The 16800-nt window shown below is 32.5% G+C and overlaps 1 protein-coding gene across 5 annotated transcripts in view; it reads right to left on the bottom strand.

The window, feature by feature from the left end:
- Positions 1-16800, bottom strand: part of LOC117174201 (serine/threonine-protein kinase 26) — a 455881-nt gene that overhangs the window by 280034 nt on the left and 159047 nt on the right. For all 5 annotated transcript variants that reach the window (XR_004467272.1, XM_033363063.1, XM_033363066.1 and 2 more), the window contains one exon: positions 8588-8745. Coding sequence is in view for 4 of the 5 variants with exons in the window: in XM_033363063.1 (XP_033218954.1) it covers positions 8588-8745 (158 nt within the window). In the remaining variant the exon portion in view is untranslated. The remainder of the gene's footprint in view (positions 1-8587; positions 8746-16800) is intronic.

The following is a 16800-nucleotide window of genomic DNA, read 5'->3' as shown; positions in this document are numbered from 1 at the left end:
TCAAAGGTGTCATCGTCGAAGTATGGGCAAACTGTGAATTTGTTTGAAAATATTGTTTAAATAACTAGCACTTTTTCTTAATTTAAAATATATAAATATTTGTTTATAAACAGTGTCTAAATGTATGTTGAACGACAGATATTCCTAACGAATTGTAATTATGCATAAATTTCTCTTATATTTCATATGAAACTATTAATTCCAAACAACTGATCATTGTGAATCACGAGAAAATAGCTTTTGTTAATTAATTTGTTTTACAAATTACAAAAACTTTTTTCTAACTTCAAACTATTGAAAATAATTACCAGATAGTTATTACACTGACTTAATATTTTGTTTAGTAAATATAAAGATCTTAAAAAAAGGTACATCTGAAATATTAAAAAAAAAATTGTATTATATAATAATTTCATATTATATTGAGTTGATGAATACACAGAATAGAATATACGGGACAGAATACGTCAAGTGTTCCCAACTAAAATTAATTTTTTTTGATCGGGTTGAAACTTGGCTGGAACATATTCCTAGTGGACGTACAGTAATCCACCAAACCATAGGTTTTTTTTTTTATCAACCAGTTTTCAATATGCAGGGGACTGAAGTTTTCATTTTTTCACATGTTTCTTCACCTTCACTTTAGTGTAAATTCTTTTATGATGATCCGATTGGACTTTTATTATAGTGTTTTGGAAATCTCTTTTCATGTACTTTACGAATATTGTAACGATATATTTCAATCAAATTTGATATTTTTTGTTATGTTTGAAAATCAAAATTGAAATTAATTAATTACAAACAACTATATTTTAAACATTTTTTTTCTGTTTCAAAAAACTCTTTAAAATCATGTAGAAGTAGAATAAAAAGTGTGCCGAAAATGTTTTCTTAGCCACATTTAGATTTTTACACTCAAGAACACCACGTTAAACTTCCACAGCGCTCGGGCACGAATACTGTCAGGTCTAATGTGCTCTACAATTATATTTTACTTTTTTGAGATGATTATCTGTGCAGAAATATATAAATTACGTTATATATTTCATTTCACACATTTTATTTTATTCAGAATGAGCGTAAAAATTTTAATTTGACCCAGAATAAATTTTCGTCCCACTTTTTATTTTACATGATTTTAAAGAGTAGTAAAAAAGCTATTTTTTAAATAGAAAAACAATTATTTTAATATGGTTTTTTTCTACAAAAAATCAATTACAATTTTGATTTTTAAAAAATGCATTTTTTTAATATATCGTTATAATACTATCGAAGTACATGAAAAGGGCTTAATAAAACACTATAATAAAAGTACAAACGGATCATCCCGAAAAAATATACACTAACGTGAATGTGAAGAAACGCGTGAACCTATGGTTTGGTGGATTAATGTAGGTCCACTAGAACTATATTCGAAACAATTTTCAACCCTATAAAAAAAAAAATAATAATAATTTTAGGTGCGAACACTTCACGTATTCTGCACATAAATTTTAATGTTTATGCGCAGTTTGGAATTTATTGAACTCTTTTGATACAATACTATCTTAGTCGCAGTTTTTTATTTGAAATAACAATTCCTAAGCAATAATTTAATATATGCAGACAAAAAATTGATCCCTAGTTTGAATATGACCTACTTCAAAAAGGGATCGATACATTTTTTTTCTTTCGAAAATAAAGTACTTTGAAATCACAAGAAAAAAGAATTCTGTTAAGAAAATAGTGAAATAATTACATTTTTAATATATGTATCAGTATGTATCAGTTTAAAAGCTGTGAATTTTAAATTATAAAAACTATATAACCCATGCTATATAACGTTCTTGCATTCAAATTTGGAACTTAACACGTTGGATGTTTCAATTTAAAAATGTTGAACTATGAACTGAAAATTGCACAACTATTTCCCTTCGACACAAATTAATGTTTGACATTCATTCTATGCGTAAAAATCACTGATTTTTTGGTGCTACCTCAGGTAGCAAGGAAGAATATAAAATTCAAAATTATGAAAAAAGTTCCTGTTGTCGAATAAAGGAATTAATTTTTAAGGAAAAATTAAATCTTTGGTTTCAGTTTAAATTCTTTGCATTCGTTTTAAATTAATAATTATTTGAAGGAAAATGTTTAAGCATCATGTTAAGAGAAATTATTTTATTTGCTGAATAGATTCGTTTTCTTCTCTCAATAACATTAAAATTGTTTCAATTAAAATAGCAGTAAAAATATGTATATGAATGTACATGACTCAATATTTTATTAAACTTCGCGAAATTCTGATCATTCTGATTCTATTATTTTCTTGATTCAAGAAAATCGGTCCTTTTAAAAGAAAATTCTTGCTTCTTTCAAGCAAAATCAGCCAAATAATTCAGCCTAATTGATCAAATGCAAACTTTGTTCCACTTAATGTATATGAAATTTAAACTTAAAGGTATTGCTGCCATAAGAAATACGATTTCGAACAAATCCATTTTTTACCACCATGTGTATTTGAATTCTTGAGAATTTTGTAGCTATTTGAGAATAGTATAAAAATAATAGAAAATAATAATAAAAATAGCAAAAATCATTTATGGGAAAAACTCACCTGACGAGAGAACGAAGGAGTAGCTTCATCAGCTCCACATTCTTCATGGGTTTCAAGGATTTCATTATCAGGGTCGAAGGTCCGAATCGAACAATCACTTGAACTCATCGAACTTGCGAAGCTCTTCCGCTTAGTCAGAATCGAAGCATTCAACTGTATGTGATGAACATTGTTTAAATGTTTTACAGGTGATGCTGTACTGTGGCACCAACTTAACACTGCTAGACACTTAGAACATCGCACCTTATTATCAACAATTTTTTCAAAGTTAAACCACACTACACTTGGTGGGGCCATCACGTATTTTTTTACATATAAAAAATCAGGGATAATATATAATGCGAAATACAAATAATACGGATACTAAAAAAACTTTTCCAAAACTGAATTGCCCCTCAAACTTTGCCGAAATCGTATGACATTTGAATTTCGATTGCATATATATGAAATCCGGCAGTCATGTGCAGTTTTCGGGTGAGCATGCGCAGATTCATTTTGTGAATTAAAATAATAATTTACTTAAACTTTATTTTTAATCTATAATATTTTTATTTTTGTTGTTGAAATTAAGCGTAAATTATTAAACGATTTGTCGTTTATTTCATTAAAGCAAAGACACAACAGAGACCGGAAGTTAGGATTTTCTTCTTCTAAGAATTCAACCAATAACTGATCTACGTTGATACCATAACCATTCGAACGGGCATGCGCAATGCTCTCACTCAGTCATATTTGTTAATAAAAAAAAATTTCTAAAAATTTATTACAATTTTTATTTGCAAAATCATTGCTTGATTATTCAATTACACGACCTCTCTTTAATTGAAACAATTACAAACTAATTACCGGAAGTGACGCCAGCCAACATTAATTTGGAAAATTAAAAGAATAGTTTAATTAAAACTTATTTCTTAAGCGATAATATGTTTTTTTTATTTACTCAATTAAACTTTTATTATTAAGATATGCGTTTTTTGTATACTTAAACAATTCACATTCACATTAATTTTAAAAATTAATCTACAATTTTTTTACAATTTTACTCTAGAAGGTCAATAGAATCCTTCTCTGATCACTGCATTAATTCAAAAAATTAATTTTTTTCATAGTAAGCTATACGCTTTTGTTCGATTGGAGTAATTATTTATGTGGGTCCGCTAATCAGAGGCTATACGGGCGAGCATGCGCATTATGGCCGGCAATGACAGGCCAACTGCCTGCAGAAAAGCTATAAGAGTAAAAGAGACGGTCAATTCTCTGTCTTCTTTACTCTTCTGGAATCTCTACAGGCGGCTGCCTGCCTGCCAGCTGTTGACAGACAGGCACGATATGCACAAGAGGGAATGAGATAGACAGTTGCAAGAGAGGGGGTAGACAATCGAAGAATAGCTTGGACTCGAGTCTGTCAAAACTAGAGTCTTGACCGTACACTATTCGAGTCTCAAGCAACAAGAATCGAATAGTCGAAAGAATCGGACTTGAGTCGGCCATAAATCTGCAGTACTCATTGAGTAGTCGTTCGGTACACCCGTACTCGTGCTTTTGCCATTTAGCACATTAAAGAATCACTCGGCCCGCGCACCACAAAACGCCCCTGCGCCATAAGCCGACTTGGCATTCATCATTTTATCGTATCCAACTCTATCACTCCGTCCGCGAGGAGCTCCGTCACAGCCGATCGCCAACTTGGCATGTATCGAACCAACAACACCGATTCTTACCAAAGAAATCGGGACGCTTAAAACACCGTCGCGATCAAGATAAAAAACAAACGATCCGGCTTTATCGCGTGCTGGTGCGAGGCCATCGCCGGTTCGCCGCGAATATCGTTAATCGCAATCCGCAATCGTCATTTCATCCATATAATTCTCCTTGTGGTAACTTTCAATAAATCAGGGGTTTTATGCCGCAACGGTTTTTTCCCTTATAAACGTGTTTCATTTCAAATTCCTTATTATCGAGCGATAGGGGATAAGGGTTAGTGCTTCTTTAATTTTAATTTGATCTTCAGGGTAGGAGGCTAGGCGAGTCAAAATTCAGTGTTTTACGAAGTGTCTGGCGTAAATTTCCCGTTCTTGCTTACCTTATAGGACAGAAGGAGCAAGAGTGGATGAAGTACACGTTTCGGTTGCGTCGGGATTGGTTGCTTTAAGGATCCATGATCGTAGCTTCTGGAGCCTACAACTTCTCTCACAATAACAGATAATAAACCAGGCTAATAAATATTTCAATTTAGGGAAGTATACTTTTATCAGCTCACTAGACAGCCATACAAGATTGCACCCGTGATTAATGCAGGGGCGTTCTACTGCCGTATCATCCGTATTATTTTTGTTTATTTTCCTAACACCCCCCCCCCCCAACAATGACATAAGTTTGAATAAAGGGAATACAAAATATGTATTAGGTCTAATACACCTGATATAAAATTATTCTGCTATTTTATTTTCTGAATGGCAGGGGTGTGGGTAGGCCTGTGCATGCTATACACGAGGAACCTCGGACAAAAAACGAGTCGTAGCTATACCACCTGAGTGGTATGGAAACGAGTTTTTCATTATAATTCAAACAAAATATGTATTAGAAGTCATTCACCTAATACGGTATTAATCTGCCATCACAGAAAAAACAAAGGATAAAAATTGATACAGGTGAAAATAAGAGGGCTAATCTCGGAATACAACAACAAAAAACGAACATCGGTGGGGGTTGCATCGATGGGTTCTACGAAGAATAGGCTATATTTTCGTTACCGCTAAGAATTTGACTAAATTTATTGAGATAAGTTTTCAGGAGGAATAAATAACCTATTATTTTTCGAAATGTTTCCTACACATTCAAAACTTTAGTATTTTGTATTAAACTTTGTAATGTAATTTAGGCTCCTATGACTTTCAAAACAAGAAATTTTAAGACTTTTGTTTCTTTTAACACTTCTACGTGTTTACTAAATTTAATACCGAATGAAGCTAGCCTAATTCTTAACGGTAACGAAAAGATAGCCTATTCTTCTTAGAACCCATCGACATATAAGAAATGATTGACTTTTCATTCAATTCCTGCCAATTTTAATTTTCTTTCATGCCGAGATAATACCCACCATTTTTACCTAAATTTCTTTTTACACTGTTTTTTCTGCAAATGTATTTTTGTATTCCCGTGCAGGGCTTCATCTAGAACGTAACGCTGAGTCCATAGGTGCTCCACTATATTTTCTAGTAGGGTTCTAGTGCGGTGAGTTCGCCTAAAACCTAATTAAAGAGAAGGGCATTTTGGTTAATTTTCACACCTACTACTGCTATACTCTAACGATATGAGAAAAAAAGGTGTTAAAAAAAATAATTGATTGCGAGTATTTTGTCTTTAAATATTAATAGTAATATCTAGAGTGAATACATATGTGGCGTGTGCCGAAGAAAAGGGACTTACACTAAAAAAATCGAAATCGAGGTTTCTATACCTTTAGATAGTTTCTGAGTTGCTCTTTTTAATGAAACAATCGCAAAAAAAAAATCCAAGCATTTTTATTGCTAATAATTGAGTTGTTAGGTAAAAGACAAATCTGGCCTTCGCTCAAGAGCTCGAGATCCCGTGAAACACCTCCCACCACTCACCACTACATCTCCGCGTCTAATCTATACCTCGCACGTCAGCCGCATCTACGATGCCGCTATATGCGTGAGAATGCAGTAGTAAGCGAAAAGGGAAGATTTCGTAAGTCTTCCCTCCCTCTTAAAAGTCGCCAACTATCGGGTCGACTTTGACCGCTCGCCCTGAAAAATCTTAATTTTCAGAGTAAGTCCCCTTTTTTGGCGCACATCACATATATTAAGTTTTTAAACATGATATTACAGACCAAATTTATAACGCTACGGGGTATCGAACCTACATCTATAGTCTACACCTACACCTATCGCCTAGCAGTAGGGAGTCATAACCGTTGAGCTAAACCTATGAGTTGAAACGCGATCAAAAACCCATCCTCATAAGCTACAGCTGAAAAAATATAAAACAGCAAATTTTAAACTCTAATTTTCTAATTAAATATTCATTATTATACGACATGATGTAAATGTACAATATACGAACTGCTAACAGAAATATCAAATAATTTTTGATTAATTAATTTTAATCAATTGCAATCTTTCCTCATGTAATATTTCATTTTTTTCCATACGCATATACGCATACTCACCCAACTGTCATTTGTAATTTTTCCATCTCCTTTTTTCATGAAATTCCTTTTTCGTATTGTAAAAAACACGCACTACGGGATGTATGAGATATGATATACCCCGAGATAAACTTTAGAAACGTCACTTGAATCTATCAGTTTATTTGCATTAAAAAAACAACAGATATACTCAAAATATACCTGTACACGCTAATGTTTTACTGTAAACACTATGAGAAATTATAAATATCCGAAAATTTTCATAATTTTAAACAAGAATCTTAGGTAAATCGTTATAAGTATCTCCCGCATCTCTATTTTGTATCTTTGATTTCGTTTATATCGATAGTGCTAGGTTTTTTATTTCAAGAAACTCGATTGAAACAAAGACAACTTGAAACAAAGCAATTGAATGTCACTTTATTTTTTGTGAGCTCTCAAAGAATCATCTTCAATGGCTGCTGTTTACGTTCACTAACGACATTTTCTTCAAAGTTATAGGAACATTAAATTGTTTGGTTCATTCGAGTGTTTGAGGAATAGAATACTTACAATCATTTGCACGCACTGTGAGCAAGCGAGAAAGTGAGTGAACACTTAATTTCAGAATGTTCAGCAATAATTAGTAATGTGCGAAAGTCAAAATCTTTCTGATTTATGAAATTTTCCTATTTCTATGTTTTTAGGAATCGTCTTTGCTGGATTTAACTGGAATAAATAGGACTTTTAAAATTTTTAATCCTTTAAAGATCAAAATAAAGTGTTATTATGAGAGTATATTTTTTTAGTTCAATTCGGGAGAAAATTAGAAAAATTAAGAAAAAGTAAAGTGATAAGACACTCGGAAAGAAATAAAAAAAACATTCGGAACGAGTTAGGTAGTGGGATATTTATAAATAGGTGGAAAGGTTCGGTAAGTGAAATAGCTCGTTGATCGAAAAGAAATCCGAAGCAAAGTTCATACTCAATTCGGGACGGTTCGGAACGAAATCTCTTTCTTAACTCTTCCAAAAATTTTCCGACCTGATTTTTGTGTTTGATATCCTTCGGTAGACCCGACCCTACTCTCGGCGGTCTGACTGTTCTTTTTGTAAATGTCATTAAAAAAACCTATTTTCCGAAACAATTTTTTTGACATGTTTGATGGGATGCGCACTATTCATGTTCCGGGATTGGGCAGTCTGATAAGCGGAACTTCAAAAGTAATTTAAAATACTTTTTGCATGGAAAATTTTGAAAGATTATTTTTTAATGTTTCACGTGGTGCTGACTGGCATTGTTTTAGCATTTGGCGGTCTGACTGACGATTCTGTGAATTTTATGGCGAAAATATTTATACAAAAAAATCTCAAAGGTAATAAAATTTTTTTTTTTCGTTTTTTCACACATTAGCATGAGTGGTGACTAATCCTATTCCGCCACTAGACACTATGAATGGCGGCTATGCAAAATTCATTGCAAATAATAATTATACACAAAACTTCAGATGAAATAAAACCGATATTTTTTTACAAGTTAGCAGGGGTATTAAATGCTGATTTGTGCTGTCCCAGCACCGCAACTGCTCACCGCACGATATTAACGAACACCTCGAATGCAACGAAATCTCAAAGAAATAGAAGTAATTAAAGAACTTGAGAGATTATACACCAGCTCCCGGACTATGAATTGTAACTTGGACTTTGAAAAGTTGCTCAGTCTGCGACATCAAAATTAATTTAACAGGATATTCTCAATAAATAAGAATGTAACATTTAAAAAACGCTCAGACGTATTATGGAAATGAAATATTTAAAAAATTATTAACATTGAGTAAATACCTTAGAATCATATGCTGATTGCTTGATAACTTCGGGCGCCATCCAAAATGGCGTACCAACGAAAGTGTTTCTTTTGCTGGTTGTATTCGTCAGCTGTCCAGCAACTCCGAAGTCCGCCAACTTTACATCACCCATCTCACTCAGCAGAACGTTTGCCGCTGAAAAATAAATAAACGGGACATTCCATTCCATATTAGCGCACTATCGAAAACAAGAATCATTCGATTTTTTTCAAACTACGGTAAATTGTAGTACACTGGAACGTGAATTTATGCACAGTTTCGAGCATGGCTCGTGATGGCCTTCGCCTTAAATTCAGAGACTCCGAACGTATGCAGTCAGGACCGTATAAACCTTTCCCAGTAGGTATATATAATATTAGGTATTATACGCGCGGAGTTATCACACGCTGCCACTTTTTGGCAACGTCATTTTCTTTTAGAGTTGACTGATCTTGGCCTCTCTCTCAGCCCTAAGGATTTCCTCATCACGAGACTGCTGAGTGCATCAATTCTAGGAACAACGTAAACTCAGGTTTCTTCAATCCAGGTTTCAGCGTACCATGCAAAACCATAAACCACCGTATTGCATGGTTACTAAAATATGGGGGGATTTATTGCCTTAATATTGCTTCAAATTCCGTATCAGGCTACCAGTAAGATTATTTTTGTGGATAAAAAAACACTACTTATTCTTTGAAAATTTTTTAACAAAAATTAAATAGTACCTCTTGCTTTTTAATTATTCATTACAAATAGTATGATCAATTTTATAAAATTTCAGTGTAATATTTACATTTCCTACAAGAGATTCTTACATTGCCATCGTTTTTTCACAACTTACGACCATGCGAGTTGAAATATCTAGTTTAACATCTGGGATACTCAGTGATACTTACAGTTTCCCCGGCTTTTTCTCCACAAAAATGAAAATTTTTAAAAACTAAATTCGGAGATTCTATAAAATATCATGGCGGACGTCCCAAATATATTGACGGTCAAAAATATTGTGTAGTTTGGAAGTAACGCTCGGTTGAATTGTAACACACATAACCTCGAAATATACACGCACGTTATTAGCAATATTAAAAATTTTTTGATAAAAAAAAAAACACAAAAAAGTGTGTGGGGACATCCGTTGGCATGTTCGCTATCATTTCCCAGATTTTGAAGACAAAATATTTCTTATCTTAGGAAAAAAGCCGGGGGAATCTAACACCGAAAAAATCGATATTATTTCCTAAGCGCTATGCAAATTAATCACATTTTGCTAAATTAAAACTTTTTTGAATTAACCTACAAAAAAAGTATGCGGGGACGTTCGTTCGCATATTCGCTATCATTTCCCAAATTTTTAAAACAAGATATTTATTATTCTAGAAACAAGCCGGGGGAACCCAAATCTAGCAAAATCGGCCATTTTCTAAGTATCACATGCCCTTAAGAAACGTTTATATAAGACCTGCCCACTGATTTCTACTCATTCAAGTTCAAAAGAGCGGCCATCCCCCAATCCTCTGGGCCTGAGAATAGGGAAGTGGTAGTGGAACTCGAGCATGTGGCTATTGAGTCGATTTCCCCTCAGTGAGCAAGCCTAGTTTATACGGTCCTAAATTTTTGCAATTAGAAAAACAATATTGCACAAATAAATGTTGTTTGTATTTCCTTGAATTTAGAATCATACAAATGTTCCTTAGTGACTTTCCTCTAATTGCTTCAATTGTTAACTGCATATATCAATTCGAGCGTACAGTGGGGTGCCAAGCTAACTCTCAGCAAAACTAAACGCTATTCGAATCTCTGCCTTGAGTAAGCAGTTTTTCAGCTCCTCACGATCTTCTTACCGAGAAAATGGACATATGGTATATATGTGCTTTAGAAAAAATGTGTTTCTATTAGCCAGTGAGGCATTTTAGTATGCCTTGTAATGTTACCACTTGTCTATAATTTTTAAAGAATTTACATTTCTTGAAACAACTGTCCGACACTTTGGCACTTTTTAACTTTTAGAAAGATCCTATTTTCATATTGAGAGGAATTGTCGAGGATATTGTGAGTTATTGTAAGAAAAAATTAAAGATCATCAAAAATGGATTTAAGAAAAATCACTTTCTTTGAAAATACCAAAAAATTTGGTCATTCACGATCAAGCTAAGAGAGATCCCATTTTTTTATTTAGAGCATTTTAAAGGACATTGTGAGGTATCTATAATAAGAAATTAAATTAAATCAAAGATGGATTAGAGAAAAATCAATTTCTTTGAAAAAAGCAGAATTTTTTACATTTTTGTCAACAAATATTCCTTCAAAACTACATCTCATTATGAATAATGAAAAGATACATCAAAATGTCGATAAAATCACTAAAGTTATAAAAGTTCAAAAAAAGGAGAAAAGTTTTCAACTATGAATATCTCCCAACTTTTTTCGATTTTACAACAATAATGTCTCAACGGTTTTTCTCAATACCTACGAGAACGTATAACAACACTTGTCAACATAATTTTTGTATATGCAGTATGAGTCGAATGCACACCTTATACGTATTATTGTAATAAAAAAAATGTCGAACACGAACCCCTAAACGTGTCCATAAACTGTGCATTTAAATCTATTATTATGAGATTGTTCTATTGCGTTTTTTGGCTAAAATACCAGGCATGTAAAAAATGGGATTGAGTTCTAATTGTGCATTCCTCGAACATCTCATGGTTTTAAAATCAATTTGGTTAAAATGTGGATAATTTTAGGATATACGTGATTTAGGAAAAAAATTAATTAACAATTTTTCCAGAACGGCTATGAATTCGCGGTAGCACCTCATATCCTCGGATTCCGAGAATATTCTACATAATGGCTATTGAAAAGATTACAGGGACCTTTTACCGTGGACAAAATGTTTTCTAGCTTCCAGACTACAATAAACTTAAGGGTGTATTGTTCAAAGCAAGCGAGCAAGAGAGTCAGCAACAGTTTGTTCCACGGCACGGAACTGTACTTAAATAACAAACAGCTCAAGTGAGAGGAGGGACGCGGACATATTCCATAACAATTTATTATGGTGGGGGAGGGGGTAAAAATTCGAAATTAAAATAAATTTCTCGCAGTAATTTTCTAGAAATTTAATATCTGACAAGTGCAAAAGAAACATAGCCTACAATTTTAAAAGAAACTCAGGTAAATTTATTGGTCAGTGAAAGTTCATGGATTAGGGACAAAAATCTTGCAAAGTCAGATAATTTCCATAACTTTCAATAACTTCCAGGCAGAATAAATTTAAAAATTTTTTATTTTAATTTAAAGATGTTGCATTCCGTTGACAAAAGATTCGAGGTTATACATGTTACAAGTTTAAAAGATTTGCCTTTGAATATTAATGGTCACGGGAAAATTATGGAAATTCAAAATGAAATTTTGCGGTAACCCTGATATAATTTTCCTGTTGGGTTTCTGGTGTTGAAAAGTCAAGTGACCTTTTGTTTGAATAAAAATTTAACAATGTTTTCGAAAATCGGACTTTTTCGTTAAAACATTCATCTTAGTATACATTTCATCTTTCTTGTTTATAAATAAAACTATTGGATAAAAAATTCAACAAGTTTCTTACAAAGTCATCTTTTTCAGTTGAAAATTCAACTTTTTTTCTTGAATAATGTACATGTATAAAATTGAATGTGATAGTCACAGCTTTCAATTGCAACATTTTCAATGAAATCCTGTGAAACTGTATTTTCAATTTTAAACTTTAACGAAAGGGTACAGTTAAAAGATTCAGAAGCAGTTTCAATATAAGCCAACGTTATCATTTTCAATGCTCTAAGGAAAAATCAAGCAATGATTAAGAAAATTTCAAAATGATATAAAGTTAACCAAATTTAAGATAATATATTAAAAATAAAAGGAATGAATTATGTTTTAACCGAACATTTCTTAAAAGCAGAAGTGGAATTTTTTAAAACTCAAAAATCCTCAAGAAGCTGTACAATTTTATTTTAAAATCCTGACAAACCTAATAGTTGTTTTCTGTTCGAAATGTTATATTCTTTTTTAAGTGTTTGCAGAGTTGCGGAATATATTTTTAAATTATAAAAATCCTAGAGAGTTAAATGAACACTACGTGCGTCCTAAACAACGACCCAAATCAGATTCATGTGTAAACATCTTCGGTAAACGTTAATAACTTTCAGTTTTCCATCCATATATCGATATGTAGAAGAATCCTGTACGAAGTCAAAAGAATACCTTTCACTTTACCATCCCTGTCGGGAAAAAGGAAAGAATCGGAAAGGCCGTTTCGGAAAGATTCAGGAAGGTTTCGGAAAGAATGCGGAAAGAGTTCGGAAAGAGAATTGGAAAGGGCTATGTAAACTTTGCTTCCGTTTCTTTCCAAACGTCGAGCTCTCCCACGAATCTTTCCGAATGTCCCTTTCTCCTACTTCTTTCCAAATTCTTTCCGATCAATGCAGAGTGTCTCTTTAGTTAACCTCTATTTCATCACATTTATATATTTATTTATTGACTATATATCATATCAATATGTAAAAGAATACTGTACGAACCCAGGTGGAAATACTCCACCAACCCAGTACAGCCTGCCGGGGTTCCAGTACTGGCTGGCTGTACTGGGCCAATACTATGCCTTCTATTCTTTATTATTCTCGATAACTACTATTCTCGATACTATAGCCAATAATATGTACTGGCATGTAATGCTTTGCGGTACTGGCGTCCCAGTACTGACTGCTAGTACTGGAGAAATACTGGAAAACCACTGACATACTAAAATGCCAGGGTTATCCCGAAGCCCAAAAAATTCTGAAAAATAGTTATTTTTAGCATTAGTGCTCGTTTACCAATTTCTCACAAATCGATTAAAACCGTTTTAAAATAGAGGTGGGCAGTAATTTGTTAGAATTGTCCATGCAAATTTGAAAACACATGCAATATTGCATTTATGAAAATAGAAGAAAAGTCTTACTGTATATTAAAGCGGCTTGATTTCTTACATTATTAAAAATGTTTGATAAAAAGAAATCAAGCCGTTTTGGCAATGTTATTTTTTTATCGGTTTTGAAAAATCCGTTGACAAAACGTGTCTAAATTTGTAATAAAAATTGGAGGAAACGACTGCACATCTCTAATTCAAAGGTACAATCCACTCTGTAGATAAATCAGTGCGATATAAAAAATAATGTATAATTGTCAAGTTGATCTTATATTTATTCTGGGTAAAAGTTAAATTAATAATTTTTTATAATGTATTTTTCACAAAACATTGAAGCTTCTTTCTCGCTAGGTTTCTGGTTGTACGTTGTTTCTTGATGTCAGTTGTCGTTGTTTCGCCAGTCCTATTCTTTCTTTCTTTCCTCCTTCTCGATCTGTAGAATTAGATAGCCATCTGCTTATTTTAGAAAGAAATATTTCCTTCGTCGCCGAGTTTTTGAAAGTTTCTAATAACACTCCTAAAAACATTTAATTCAAAAACTTAGGGATGGTTTTCCAAAAAATTACAAAGCTAGACAAAAATTCTTATAACATACTCTCTAGGTATTTATAGCATTTTGTGTTGAAAAAATTCTTCTTTGGTACTCCTCTCCAAGGTTTGCTTGTTCCACTGTGCTGCAGCTGCACGTCTTTTGAAATATCGAAGATAGCACTATCCCTATAATATCATTCAAAGATTCTTCTCGATTCGCGAGAAGAAACATGCATTCCATCTGAGAGTGAGAAAAAACAGAATTTATAAAAACTCAAACGTTATATGAAGATGATAAACTTGATAGTTGCTACATGTAGTTGGGCTGTTTCGTTGACTTTAACTTCCGCATCGAATTTTATAAATACATCGTACAATCCTATCGGCAAATTACGCAGTATAGGCTTATCAAGAAGTTGGTTAACCGTAGCAGAAGCTTGCTTTACTTTTACTGCATCAGAGATACTTTGTAATTTTATCAGTTATTTTCAAATAAAATGCTTCTAGTTCCCCGTCATCTGTAATTATTATATATTAATTTTTAGTATAGGAATTTGCATTAACAGGATTAAAGTTATATAATTATTTAGCGATTAAAATTGCTTAACGCATTAAATGTGGTTCCTGTTAAATCAGTAGGTTTGTTTTTAAATTGGGTTACATATTATAGTTTGATTTATAAATAACTAATTGTGCTTTTATAATTTCTAAAATATACTGCTGATTTACTAACCTTCTAACTTGCCATAGCTGATGCACTTTTCCATCCGAAGATCATAAGGAGAGTGCCTTTTAGCAGGTTTTTTTTTACGTATAATTGTCTGAATGTTTGCCTTTTCTTACAACTTTGGATTTTTGTTCGGTTTGTGGTGTATGAACTGTCTCTTCTCTATCTCTACTGGAAAATTCTGACTTCTTTACACTGTAGAATTCGGCTTTCTTTTAGCTGGAGAATTCGATTTTCTTGTTGCTGGACAATTTGGTCTTTCTTCCAGATTCTTTTTCGTGGGACAGTGTTTAAGCGAATCGATAGTCTTGTTTTTAGAATTTGATGGTTGTGAAATTCCGGATTTTGATTTTGCAGACTTTTCTAATTTATCCAGTGAACTATGCTCTGTATTCTCGTTAGTCTCCTTCAGAGATTCAGGTGACTCTGTAGCTCCAGCTTTAAGTTTTATGGCTGCACTTACCATAATATCGTGATCTTCCAGTGAAATATGATTCACTGATTCATTATGCCACATATCCGATGAATAATTTCTTTATTTACGCTTTTCGGATTTGCTTTTATTTTTCCTGTTTTTATCTCAAATGCCCTCTGAGTCAGTAAGCTTTTCTTCACCATCTGCAGACGAAATTTGTGAGAACCTTAATGCTAATCAAAATGCTATATCAAAATTTGTTTTTAAATATTCTCAAATACTCTGTTAAGATTAATTTCTCAAAATTAAAAATCATTTAAAATTTGTAAAGAAACCTTTAAAAATTTTTTTAATATCTATAAACCACGATATTTTATTTTTGTATAAATCTTTAAAAATCTATATTTTGTATTGATCCTTTAATCTTCTTAACTAACTCGAATTTTTTTCTAAATGACTAATTGTTTGACTGTTGAAAAATTATTAAAAAATGTACTTTTTCCTAATTGCAAATTTTTTAACTGAATGGGTTAAAAATAGAATCTTTGAGACTGAAACAAAAATTGAATAGGTTTAAAATTTAATAAAATCATTTCATTATTTTTAAATAAAAAGGTACTTTATGAAGTTTAAATCAGAAGATTACATTTGAGTAATTAGTGAAGCTTTCGAACTTAAAAAGGTCATTTTTTAACGTTAAAATCAGTAAATTATTTACTTTTAATACATTCAAAACTGCCCATAAAATTGATGAATTATTGTTTAATTTCCAATACTAGAACTACAGTTTAATATTAAGAAGGCTGTGTACATGGGCTTTTGGAGACATGTCGTCTAGGTGTAATTTCTCCGAAAGTATTGGGAAAAATATGACTTATGTTGTATGTCTGGATTAGGAAAATAACGAGCAATGTCTATGTTTCATCAAAAGTGAAATAATGTTTATTATATTATAAATATAATTGGTCAAAGTTACCCTACTTTAGATGGCCAATTTCATGGCTTGTAATGATTATTTCGAAAATTGTATATAAACATGAACGTAGATAAGGTCTTGCTGAAAAGATTAACATGTATGAAAGTATTATTGCTGTTAAATAAACACTAAAAAACATGCTTAAACGAAAAGCATTTTTGGGTTAAATTTAAGGCAAGTAACTACCGATCCTAGCGGAGAAATGCTAGAGAGAGCGTTAGGCACGCCCACGCTCTTGTACTCAATGCAATGCATACCTTTTACCTCACCCCAGAAAGTTGCAGGGCCCGTAAGGTCACTATACCTACGCAAACTGGAATTCACATCTGGCACGATTTCCCAAGAAAACCTTCTTGGATTCATTTCTGAATTTTTTCTTTAGCCACCAATGAAATGAACGCAATTTTAAAGTTCCCAAGAAATATGCTAAAAATACTACTCTGACGTTCAACGGATTTGGGCGTTTCTTGAAATTCTGATTCGAATGGTATATATTTTTAGGAATCACTTTTTGCATGAAAAATTGAATCTAATAATTCTTAAAAAGTAGGATAAGTTTGGCCAAGCCTATTTTTGATATAATAAACATTATTTCACTCGTTAAGCTCGATATTTAACAA

This window comes from Belonocnema kinseyi, chromosome 6, assembly GCF_010883055.1.
Source record: "Belonocnema kinseyi isolate 2016_QV_RU_SX_M_011 chromosome 6, B_treatae_v1, whole genome shotgun sequence".
In the NCBI taxonomy this organism is placed as follows: Eukaryota; Metazoa; Arthropoda; class Insecta; order Hymenoptera; family Cynipidae; genus Belonocnema; species Belonocnema kinseyi.
Note: the sequence above shows the minus strand (reverse complement) of the source record. Positions and strands in the feature narration are given on the sequence as shown.